This window comes from Oncorhynchus tshawytscha, linkage group LG04 (genome assembly GCF_018296145.1).
Source record: "Oncorhynchus tshawytscha isolate Ot180627B linkage group LG04, Otsh_v2.0, whole genome shotgun sequence".
In the NCBI taxonomy this organism is placed as follows: Eukaryota; Metazoa; Chordata; class Actinopteri; order Salmoniformes; family Salmonidae; genus Oncorhynchus; species Oncorhynchus tshawytscha.
Window position 1 is genome coordinate 32,298,446 of NC_056432.1, and position 12,412 is coordinate 32,310,857.

Below are 12,412 nucleotides of genomic sequence, written 5' to 3' on the forward strand. Positions count from 1 at the left end.
CAGGAACAAGAGAGAAACCCTGCTTAGAGTGCTGAGTACACTCACCCCCTCAGCCTCTCTTAGTCCCGGAGTCTCTCTCAGGCAGTAAAAGCCCTGTTTGAATATAGTTCTACAACTCTGTCCTGAATGGAGTAATGCTTTAGCCTAGTTTCTCCCATGCTTTTGTGTGTGCGTGCATGTGTAGAGCATCATCATGACAAGTGTTTAAATTAAACAGAGGAGAAGTGTAGTACAGCGCCGGTCGGCACGGTTACAGTAACCAGGCCAGCTGACATTACAGCATCATCCTGGGGATGTAGTCTGAAGTGCATTACATCATCTTGTACTGCTATACCAGATCTTGTAATTGTGCTAGCTGAGATTGAGAGAGAGAGGGGATGAGGAGAGAGAGGGGGATGAGGAGAGAGAGGGAGATGCGGAGAGAGAGGGGGATGAGGAGAGAGAGGGAGATGAGGAGAGAGAGGGAGATGAGGAGAGACAGGGAGATGAGGAGAGAGAGGGGGATGAGGAGAGAGAGGGGGATCCGGAGAGTGAGGGGAATGAAAAGAGAGAGGGGGATGAGTAGAGAGAGGGAGATGAGTAGAGAGAGGGGGATGAGGAGAGAGTGGGGGATGAGGAGAGAGAGAGGGAGATGAGGAGAGAGAGGGAGATGAGGAGAGAGAGGGGGATGAGGAGAGAGAGGGAGATGAGGAGAGAGAGGGGGATGAGGAGAGAGATAAGTGCAGATAATGCTACAATAAGACCTTTGATGGTGAATTTGGGAACGGTGACTGAGATAGTTTGCCTATATACTGTAGCTAACAACCGAAGACTTGGATGTCAATTAAGGCAGCCCTCCACACCTCTTTGATGCAGAGGGGTTGGGTTAAAAGCGGAAGACACATTTCAGTTGAAAGCATTCAGTTTTACAACCGACTAGGTATCCCCCTTTCCTTTCCCTTAAAACAGTATCTGCATATTTAATCTAAGCCCAATTTGGGGCGGCAGGTAGCCTGGCGGGTAGGAGCGTTGGGCCAGTAAATGAAAGGTTGCTGAATCAAATCCCTGAGCTGACAAGGTACAAATCTGTTGTTGTGCCCCTGAGCAAGGCAGTTAACCCACTGTTCTCTGAGCAAGGCAGTTAACCCACTGTTCCCTGAGCAAGGCAGTTAACCCACTTGTTCTCTGAGCAAGGCAGTGAACCCACTGTTCCCTGAGCAAGGCAGTTAACCCACTTGTTCTCTGAGCAAGGCAGTTAACCCACTGTTCCCTGAGCAAGGAAGTTAACCCACTGTTCTCTGAGCAAGGCAGTTAACCCACTGTTCCCTGAGCAAGGCAGTTAACCCACTGTTCCCTGAGCAAGGAAGTTAACCCACTGTTCTCTGAGCAAGGAAGTTAACCCACTGTTCCCTGAGCAAGGAAGTTAACCCACTGTTCCCTGAGCAAGGCAGTTAACCCACTGTTCCCTGAGCAAGGCAGTTAACCCACTGTTCCCTGAGCAAGGCAGTTAACCCACTGTTCCTTGAGCAAGGCAGTTAACCCACTGTTCACTGAGCAAGGCAGTTAACCCACTGTTCTCTGAGCGCTGATGACGTGGATGTGGATTAAGGCAGCCCCCAGCACCACTCTGATTCAGAGGGGTTGGGTTAAACGCAGAAGACACATTTCAGTTGAACGCATTCAGTTTTACAACTGACTAGGTATCCCCCTTTTCCTTTGTTGTAATCAGAGCTGAAAAACACACAGACACACAAATTATAGATGAGAGGACCAGTAGAACCGTTACTACATGGATGTCTAGAGATGTTATGTTGGGATATGTCAAATCAAATCAAATATGTTGTGTTCAATGTAGGTCGACAGGTAACTGCCAAAATAAAGGAAACAAAAACATAAAGTGTCTTAATAGTGTGCTGGGCCACCCTATTCTACAAGTGTCTGGAATTCTATTGTAGAAATGCAACAGCATTCTTCAACAAGATATTCCATCCTTTGGTGTTATGTTGATGGTGGTGGAAAATGCTGTCTCAGTTGCTGCTCTAACTGGGAATTTTTTCACATGACCCTAAGCATGATGGGATGCTAATTGCTTAATTAACTCAGGAACCACACCTTTGTGGAAGCACCTGCTTTCAATATATTTTGCATCTCTCATTTACTCAACTGTTTCCTTTCCCTGTATGATGGAATATTTTAGAATATATTGGGTCTTTCCACCTCAAAAAGCAAATGAGAGAGGATTTCGACACCCACCATCTCAGATTATTCTAAAATAATTTCTGTAGTTAGTAACAGATATGGTTAGCATTCCTGAAATATTTAAATATAATTTTATCTCTGAGAAATTCTGCAAATTAACTGCATGCAAAGTTCCTATTTTAATTTATATGATTCAGATGATATTCAATAAATATACTACACCCGATTTGGACCAAACTTCTTCCTACCAATAAGTAAGGAATCCCCAAAAAATCTAAAACGCCACCCACAAACCCCCCACAACCCATGCCAATCCCACCCAAACAACCAATATACAGTATGACAAGTAGTATGAAGCTGTGGCTTTGATGATTGCTTCTCCATTCAGTGTAGTTTGACTCTGGGGATGTTTTTTCCCCCTGTTCAGAGAAATTTGTAATTGAAGTCGCTTGCATTATTTACCACAAAGTAGTGTGAAAATACCAGGTTTTGACCAGTAGATAATGCTGTTCCTGCTATACCGCCACACTCTTTTATCCATTTTGCTGGTCTCTTGTGTTATATAGATCACACAAAAAAATATTTGCAACTTTTGGTAGAAAAACCAATAGATTTTGCTCATGATGAAAATAACTTGTGTAGCCATCCTCAAAATTCAAGCCAGTCCTTCATGAAAGCAAAAAAACATAGTGTTACGCTCGTTGTTTGAAAGAGGAGACCAAGTTACAGCGTGGTAGGCGAACATCTTACTTTTATTAAAATGAACACCGAAAAACGACAAAATACAGAACAAACATAAAGTTCTGCAGGCTACACAGCAACTAAACAAAATCAAGATCCCACAAACTAAGGTGGGAAAAAGGCTGCCTAAGTATGATCCCCAATCAGAGACAACGATAGACAACTGCTTCTGATTGGGAACCATACCAGGCCAAACAAAGAAATAGGAAAACTAGATTTCCCACCCTAGTCACACCCTGGCCTAACCAAAATAGAGAATTAAAAGGATCTCTAAGGTCAGGGCGTGACACATAGCCAGATCCAAAGGGAATACACTACAAAGTATAAAGAAGCCGCAGCTTCATACTACTTGTCAAACATAGAGAACTGATACTGTGTCACACCCTGATCAGTTTCACCAGTCTTTGTGATTGTTTCCACCCCCTACAGGTGTCACTCATCTTCCCCATTATTCCCTGTGTATTTATACCTGTGTTCTCTGTTTGTCTGTTGCCAGTTTGTTTTGTTTCGTCAAGCCTACCAGTGTTTTTCCCTCTGTTCCAGTCTCTCGAGTGTTCCTGTTTTTTTAGTCTTACCGGTGTTGACCAATTCTGCCTGCCCTGACCCAGAGCCTGCCTGCCATCCTGTGCCTCTGCCCCACCTATCTGGATTACTGTCCTCTGCCTACCTTGACCCTGAGTCTGTCTGCCTGCCGTCCTGTACCTTTGCCCCACCTATCTGGATTACTGACCCCTGCCTGCCCTTGACCTGTCTTTTTCCTGCCCTGTTGGATTAATAAACTATTGTTACTTTGTTGTTGTCTGCATCGGGGTCTTACCTTGAAATGTGATTGTATGAACTGGCCATGACTAACCCAGCAGACCCTCCCAAGGAGCCACCATCAGTAGGCACATGAAATTGCTTCTTGGTTTTATGGAAGGGGTCCAAATGTTGGCTGAATGCCATAACTGGGCGTTGGACATTTTGCTGGAGAAATTCCGCGGATTATTTGGGAGGCCACAGTGGTAACCCCACAGCCCCTCAGTAACTCAGCTGTTTGCAGCACCATCTCATCTGTCACTCAACCTTCTCGGAAGGCCCGCTTACCTCCTCTGGAACGCTTCAATGGTGAGCCGAGCACCTGTCAGGCGTTTCTAGCTCAGTGTGCCCTTATCTTCGAGCTTCAGCCCTCTTCCTTCCCCTCAGAATGCTCCAAGATAGCCTACCTCATCACGCTGATGTCAGGGAGGGCTCTCACCTGGTCTACTGCTGTATGGGAACAACAGTCGGCCATATGCGTTAGTCTGGAGGGGTTTTTGATGTCCCGTTCTCCAGGAGAGAAGCTGCCCGGAAGCTAATCCAGCTCCGGCAGGACTCCCGCAGTGTGGCAGACTATGCGGTGGATTTCCGCAATTTGGCAGCGGAGATGCTTGGAACCAGGAAGCGCTGTCGATACGACGTCTCGGAGGAGGTCAAGGACGAGCTTGCAACTCGGGAGTTACCTACGGATCTCGATTCCCTTATCGCGTTGACAATCCGTATCGATGGGCAGTTACGGGAATGATGGAGGAAGAGGAACTTCGATTTCGCACACACGTCCACCTTGCCTTAGTGTCATCCAGAAAGTCCCAGACGGTCCCGTTGCCGAGAGAACCCGAGGCTTCCCGACCTTCACTGAGAGTCGCCGAAGACGGCCGAGTCACCGATTCCCGATCCTATGCAACTAGGCAGAGCTGGGCTGTCGCCAGTGGAATGGCAATACATGGTCAACACGAAGAATTGTCTGTATTGTGGGACTCTTGGTCATTTTGTCTCCTCTTGTCCTTTAAAAGACCAGGCTCACCAGTAGGAGCGATCTGGCGGGCCATATGGAGAACTTTTCTGCTTCTCCTGGCACCCCTTTTCATGCCATTCTGCGGTGGGGAAAGCAGGCTAAATCTCTTTGGGTCCTCATTGACACTGGGGCTTTTTGGACACTACCCTGGCTTCGGAGCTGAACATCCCCACTCAGCCCCTCTCCATTCCCATGGATATTAGAGCACTGGACGGGCGCTCTATTGGCCGGGTCACTCATAATACCACTCCCATAAACCTATGGGTGTCAGGAAATCACAGTAAAACTATTCCATTTCTGCTCATCAAGTCTCCACAGATTCCTGCGATTTTGGAATTCTGCTGGCTCCAGCGACACAATCCTCTCATCAACTGGTCTGCTGGTGCCATCATGGGCTGGAGTCCGTTCTTCCATGCACATCTGAAGTCAGTGCAACCTGCCCCAGGTCTTCTTCTTCTTTCTTCTCTCCACCATCCCCACTGAGTATTAGGACCTCCGGGAGGTGTTCAGCAAGGCCAGGTCCACTTCATTTCCGTCACACCGACCCTGTGGGATTGACCTTCTCCCTAGCACCACACTGCCCCGGGGACGCCTGTACTCTCTGTCGGAACCGGAGACCAAGGCTATGGAGACCTACATTGGGAACTCCCTAGCTGCAGGATTTATCCGTTCCTCTTCCTCTCCCGCCGCCGCAGGGTTCTTCTTCTCTGTTCCTGTCTTTTGAGTGTTCCTGTTTTCTAGTTTTCCTGGGTTGACCATTTCTGCTTGACCTGATCCCGAGCTTGCCTGCCGTCCTGTACCTTTGCCCCACTTATCTGGATTACTGACCCCTGCCTGCCCTTGACCTGTTTTTACCTGCCCCTGTTGGATTAATAAACTGTTGTTACTTCGACGTTGTCTGCATCTGGGTCTTACCTTGAAACGTGATCCTGTATACTGGTTGTTGGGGTGGGATTGGCATGGGATGTGGGGAAGTCTTTGCGTGGCTTTTTACTCATTGGTAGGACGAGGTTTGGTCCAAATTGGATGTCCGGTTCTATATTTATTGAATATTATCTGAATCTATATATAAATTAAAATGTCAAATTTGGGTGCAATCAATTATCTTAATTTCTCAGATATCAAATCAAATTTTGACCAAATAATGTTTCTGGAATGCCAATATAACCTGTTTCTAACTACAGAAACAATTTCAGAATGGCTTACCAAGAAAAACTTCCAAAACGACTAATTTGAGGTAAAAAAGGAGTTGGAGCACTCAGCCAAAAAAGGCAGAGATTGATTTCTTATTGCTCACTTTAATCCATTGTACAGGATGTGAACAGGTGACTGACATTTGATGGTCAAACTGACGTCTTCCTCAGAGTGACCTGACCATTGGACATAACTTCTATTTATAGCCTAGTGGCCAATTGAGACACAACAATGTAAAACAGTTATAATTCTATTATGTTTCAAGGTAAATGAAAAATGATTGCATAAAATGATAAGAGAAATAGTGTGTCTCGTTAATCAATAGTCCATGTTAAAATATACATAGGTGATATTTGGGTGTTTGTGAATCAGACAAAGAGATCCAAAAAATCAAGGCAGCAATGTCACGCCCTGACCTGAGAGAGCATTTCTATTCTCTATTCTCTAATAGAGTCTCTATTTTGGTTTGGTCAGGGTGTGATTTGGGTGGGCATTCTATGTTCTATTTTCTATGTTTTTGTATTTCTTTGTTTTGGCCGGGTATGGTTCTCAATCAGGGACAGCTGTCTATCGTTGTCTCTGATTGGGAATCATACTTAGGCAGCCTTCTTTCCCTGTTGTATTTGTGGGTAGTTATCTTTGTTAGTGGCACTATAGCCCTGTTAAGCTTCACGGTCGTTTTCTCATTCTTTGTTTTGTTGGCGACATTTATAAATAAAAGAATGTACGCTCACCACGCTGCACCTTGGTCTCCTTCCGACGACAGCCGTGACAAGCAACAAGTTTTTCTTGGTAAGCCATTCTCGCGATTTTGTTGAGCACCCCTCCTTTTCTTTGTTTGCTGATGGACGAAAGCCCACCTGAACTCATGATTAAATACTATATGCCAATCCCTCAGCCATAGTAATAACAGGCAATACCTGCTCTGCTCCGTTCAAAATGACTAGAAGTAGCAGGCAAGGTGATCCCATCCCACCTCTGTTATTTTTATTGTCTATCGATGGGTTAGCTGACAAAGTCACAAAAACAATGTCCATGGGGCAGAATACAGAGTGTTTCTGGGTGGCCAGACTGTTAGTGAGAATGACAAGAATGTGGGGAATTGCAAGTGGCCTGTTTAAGCTCATTTCATCTTGTTCTTGATAGCTGTCTCATTTTGAGGTGTTTTGACTGATTTCATGTCAATGCTAATAAGGTTAAATTAGCTAGCTAGCTAACCAACAACTGTAATGATGTATTTGAGAGACAACAAGTGCTCATTGTGCAAATTAATTAATTAACTTAATAAACATTGGTGACGAAATATAGCTTACAATGTTGTCAACAATCTAAACCTACCCAGTCTCTAACTCTATTGCCCTAACAGTCTGGAGAATACATTGAGCTGAGCAACTTGAACATGCATCTAACTGGGAGAGAGATGGTTTCAAGTATCAGGTTATATTAGTCATATGTACGGGATACATATGGTACACACCATCCAACAAAATTCTTACTTGCAGGTTTCTTATCGACAATGCAACAACGATAAGAAATAATAAAAGATAAGAATACGAAAATAAAAGTAAATGGGTCAGTAAAATAGAATACATATTTTAGCAAGTATAATACATGAAGGCACAATTTATAGTCCAATATTTGGGGGAAGGTATTTTTGGGGGTGAGTTCTGAGAGGACTGACAGAGTAGGGTCAGGGGACAGACAGACACCAGACTATTGTGTGTAACAATACAGGGACACAAAGGATACATAATTCCTCAAACAATGGTGCGCACACGCACGCACATGAACTCCCGAACACACACACTCTGAAGGTCATACAGGGCCTCTTATGGTCCATGTCTGTCTATCGACAGCCAGCTGAATTGTTGCTGATATAGTACTGAGAGGAGGAGGACAGGTTGGGAGGAAGAGAGGAAGAGCTTCAGGCCAAAGATAGATCAGCCTAGTACAGTCTGAAATAGGGTCTAAAGGAGCTCCAAATGCAGGTCACTCTCTACTCCAAAAAGGAATGGATGAGATGGAGGAGGGGCGATGAGTGGAGGGGGGATTGAGAAAAGAGGACTGAGGCAGATTTCTGTTGTACTTAAAAATGAAAAAGATGATTTGCTAAATATAGATCTGAGAATAAGGGCCACGATCTCATGCTGCTATAGAACTTCTTAACCCTCTCATAGCCACACACACACACACACACACTGAGAGAGACACACACACACACACACACACACACACACACACACACACACACACACAGAGAGAGAGAGAGACACACACACACTCATTGCGAGAGAGCGACACACACACACAGAGAGAGACACAGAGAGAGAGAGAGAGAGAGACACACACACACACACACACACACACACACACACACACACACACACACACACACACACACACACACACACTGACAAAGAAAGACACACAAACATACAAACAAGGACATTGCCTAGAAAAACACTGCTTAACCTACAGTAAACACAGAAACCTGACAGTGTGTAGTGTGGGGGCACATCCCCATTCAGTAGAAAGTTGACTGGTTTATTTCCAATTCTAAGCTTGTTAATGTAATGTAAAATCAGCCAAACAAAGATGTCTCTGTCTGCAGACTCTCCTTTGATTCTCTGAGCGCTCCAGCTAACAGAAGCTCACAGAAGAAGTCTCAGATCTAAGTCTCAGAGCCACTCAGTGCCTAAGGCTCTCATTCTACTCTGCAGTTGCACTACTCTGGATCATTCAGTACCAATTGGAATTACTTCCAGTGTAAACAACAACTGCTGTAGAAGATGACAACACCACTAATACTGCCAGTGGTACTGCTGAGTCACCGTGACAACAGGATGGGTAGAGCAGAGCAGCATCCAAGCTTACCCTAGTAAAACTGACTATCCTACCAATCCTTGACTTCGGCGATGTCATCTACAAAATGGCTTCCAACACTCTACTCAGCAAACTGGATGCAGTATATCACAGTGCCATCCGTTTTGTCACTAAAGCACCTTATACCACCCACCACTGCGACTTGTATGCTCTAGTCGGCTGGCCCTCGCTACATATTCGTCGCCAGACCCACTGGCTCCAGGTCATCTACAAGTCCATGCTAGGTAAAGCTCCGCCTTATCTCAGTTCACTGGTCACGATGGCAACACCCATCCGTAGCACGCGCTCCAGCAGGTGTATCTCACTAATCATCCCTAAAGCCAACACCTCATTTGGCCGCCTTTCGTTCCAGTACTCTGCTGCCTGTGACTGGAACGAATTGCAAAAATCGCTGAAGTTGGAGACTTTTATCTCCCTCACCAACTTCAAACATCAGCTATCTGAGCAGCTAACCGATCGCTGCAGCTGTACATAGTCTATTGGTAAATAGCCCACCCATTTTCACCTACCTCATCCCCATACTGTTTTTATTTATTTACTTTTCTGCTCTTTTGCACACCAATATCTCTACCTGTACATGACCATCTGATCATTTATCACTCCAGTGTTAATCTGCAAAATTTTAACTATTCGTCTACCTCCTCATGCCTTTTGCACACATTGTATATAGACTCCCCCTTTGTTTTCTACTGTGTTATTGACTTAATTAATTAATTTGTTTATTCCATGTGTAACTCTGTGTTGTCTGCTCACACTGCTATGCTTTATCTTGGCCAGGTCGCAGTTGTAAATGAGAACTTGTTCTCAACTAGCCTACCTGGTTAAATAAAGGTGAAATAAATAAATAAAAATCAGGGTATGACTAGGAAGGACATCAGTGAATGGGTAGAAAGTGTAAAAGGCTCAGCAGCTCATTAACATGGTGATGATCCACTGGGAACTACTGGGAGAAAGAGAGGACTGGCTCTCTGTTACCATGGATTAGGGCTGGGTTTCCCAAACTCGGTCCTCGGGACCCCATAATCAACTAATCATCAAGCGGCGATAATTTGAATCAGCTGTGTAGTATTAAGACAAAAACCAAAACATGCACCCCTTCGGGTCCCAACTAGAGAGCGAGAGAAAGAAATAGGAGGAGGCGTTTGAGAGGAGAAACTGCCCAAAACAGTAAGACCAATGGCGCCGATAGAGATGGCAGCTTTATTTCTAGTCCTTAGGAAACTGTGCAGTATTTTTACTCACAACAGTGGTAGGCTTGATTGCCAACAACGACAAGACAGCCTACAGGGAGGAGGTGAGGGCCCTCAGAGTGTGGTGTCAGGAAAATAACCTCTCAATCAATGTCAGCAAAACAAAAGAGATGATCGTGGACTTCAGGAAACAGCAGAGAGAGCACCCCCTATACACATCGATGGGACAGCAGTGGAGAAGGTGGAAAGTTTCACTGGCAAACTGAAACGGTCCACGCACACAGAGTGTGGTGAAGAAAGCGCAACAGAATGCGCAACAGTGCCTCTTCAACCTTAGAAGGCTGAAAAAATGTGGCTTGTCACCAAAAACCCGAACTAACTTTTACAGGTGATGAGAGCATCCTGTCGGGCTGTATCACCACATGGTATGGCAACTGCACCGCCCACAACTGCAGGGCTCTCCAGAGGGTGGTGCAGTCTGCACAACGTATCACCGTGGGATAACTACCTGCCCTCCAGAACACCTACAACACCCAATGTCACAGGAAGCCAAAAAGATCATCAAGGACAGTATCCACCCGAGCCACTGCCTGTTCACCCCGTTTCCATCCAGAAGACGAGGTCAGTACAGGTTTATCAAAGCTGGAACAGAGATATTAAAAAAAAGCTTCTAGCTCAAGGCCATCAGATTGTTAAACAGCCATCACTAGCAGAGAGGCAGCTGCCTACCTACAGACTGATATCATTGGCCACTTGAATAAATGGAACACTAGTCACTTTAATAATGCCACTTTAAGAATGTTTACATATCTCGCATTACTTATCTCATATGTATATACTGTATACTGTATCCTACACTATCTATTGCACCTTAGACGCTCTATCACTGCTCATCCATATATTTTATATTTATATATTCTTATCCCATTCCATTACTAGATTGTGTGTATTAGGTTTTGTTGTGGAATTTGTTCATTATTAGGTTTTGTTGTGGAATTGTTAGATATCACCTGTTAGATACTGCTGCACTGTCGGATCAAGAAGCATAAGCCTTTTGCTACACTCGCAATAACATCTGCCAACCATGCGTGTTTGACCAATTTTTTTGTTGTTGATTTAATTGAATTTTAAGTGATTCAACCACACCTCAACACTTGCCTTAGTCAGAGGCCATCATGAGACAATGCATTATAGTGTTATATTATTCACCTGATTAATGGACATAAACTGTTGGTCTTCTGTTGATTGATCACTCACCTTACATGCCACCTCATCTTGTGCATGTTCAGTACTAAAGAAGTGTCTCCGTCAGGAGATCTGATCACATCTCTCTCATTACATCTCTCTGATGACCCTAATATTCTGTACATCTCCCCTATCTAGATCTCCTTTCTGAAGTCAAATAAGTTCAATCCAAACAAGAGTTATTGTCGTGTCGGGTTCTGCTGCACTTTAGCTAATGGACAATGCTGGGGAACCTGTTCAGAGAGTGATACACAACATTTACACAGGAAACTAAACCACATGCTCACGGGACAGGAACAAGATCAATAATGCGTGTGCAAGCACACAGACACACGCGCACACACACGCACACACACACACGCACACACACACACAATAACGGTGATTAGATTGTGTACTCACATGCTGCTCTTCTTTCTGGGGGAGCTGAATGAGCTCTTCCTGTGCTGACTGAGGGAGCCCCCCATGGCAACGCTGGGTGTGTATGTGTGTAGTGTGTGTGTGTTGTATCTTATTCCAAGCGACAGGCGTATCTCTTTTAGAGCACTCTCTCCATATTCCCACTCTCTGAAAATAGTAGAATCCAAGTGATGAGGGCACGACCACTATAGCCTCTTCTCATCTCACACACCTCATCCCTGACTAACTAGCTCCTTCTGCTTCTCTCTAGCTCCTTCTGTCTCTCTCTAGCTCCTTCTGTCTCTCTCTCCAGCTACTTCTGTCTCTCTCTCTGGCTCCTTCTGTCTCTTTTTAGCTCCTTCTCACTCTCTCTTGCTGCTGCTGATGATGTATCCAGGGTGAATGGACTGGCTGCTCAGGAGTCCTGATCACATGTCAACTATTCTGCCAGTCCCTGCCTCTCTCTCTGTATGTCTGCCAGCCCTCTCCCTCTCTCTCCTTCTATTGCTTCCTCTAAACCCTCCTCTCCTCTCTTCTCTCTCTCTTTCGATCGAGTGGTCCCTCCTGCACAGACCAGATTCCTTGCATTACAGAGCTTCTCTAAAGAAAGAGAGATAGTGGGAGTGAGAAAGAATGAGAGAGAGGGCGGGAAGGGGGTGGTGTAAAGGCCACTAAGCTCTAACAGTAAAGGGGGAAGAGGGAAGGAGGGTAGGGCTGAGGGTATTGTTCCAGAGGGAGACTCGCCCCTATTGTTAGTCAGCTGAACAAC

At 45.1% G+C, this 12,412-nt stretch overlaps 1 protein-coding gene across 1 annotated transcript in view; it reads right to left on the bottom strand.

Annotated features, from left to right (window-relative positions):
- LOC112248554 (transforming acidic coiled-coil-containing protein 1) overlaps positions 1–12,132 on the bottom strand; it is a 38,243-nt gene extending 26,111 nt beyond the window's left edge. The window contains exon 1 of the mRNA XM_024417691.2: positions 11,647–12,132. Coding sequence (XP_024273459.2) covers positions 11,647–11,711 — 65 coding nt within the window. The 5' untranslated portion in view covers positions 11,712–12,132. The remainder of the gene's footprint in view (positions 1–11,646) is intronic.
- Between the last annotated feature and the right edge of the window lie 280 nt (positions 12,133–12,412).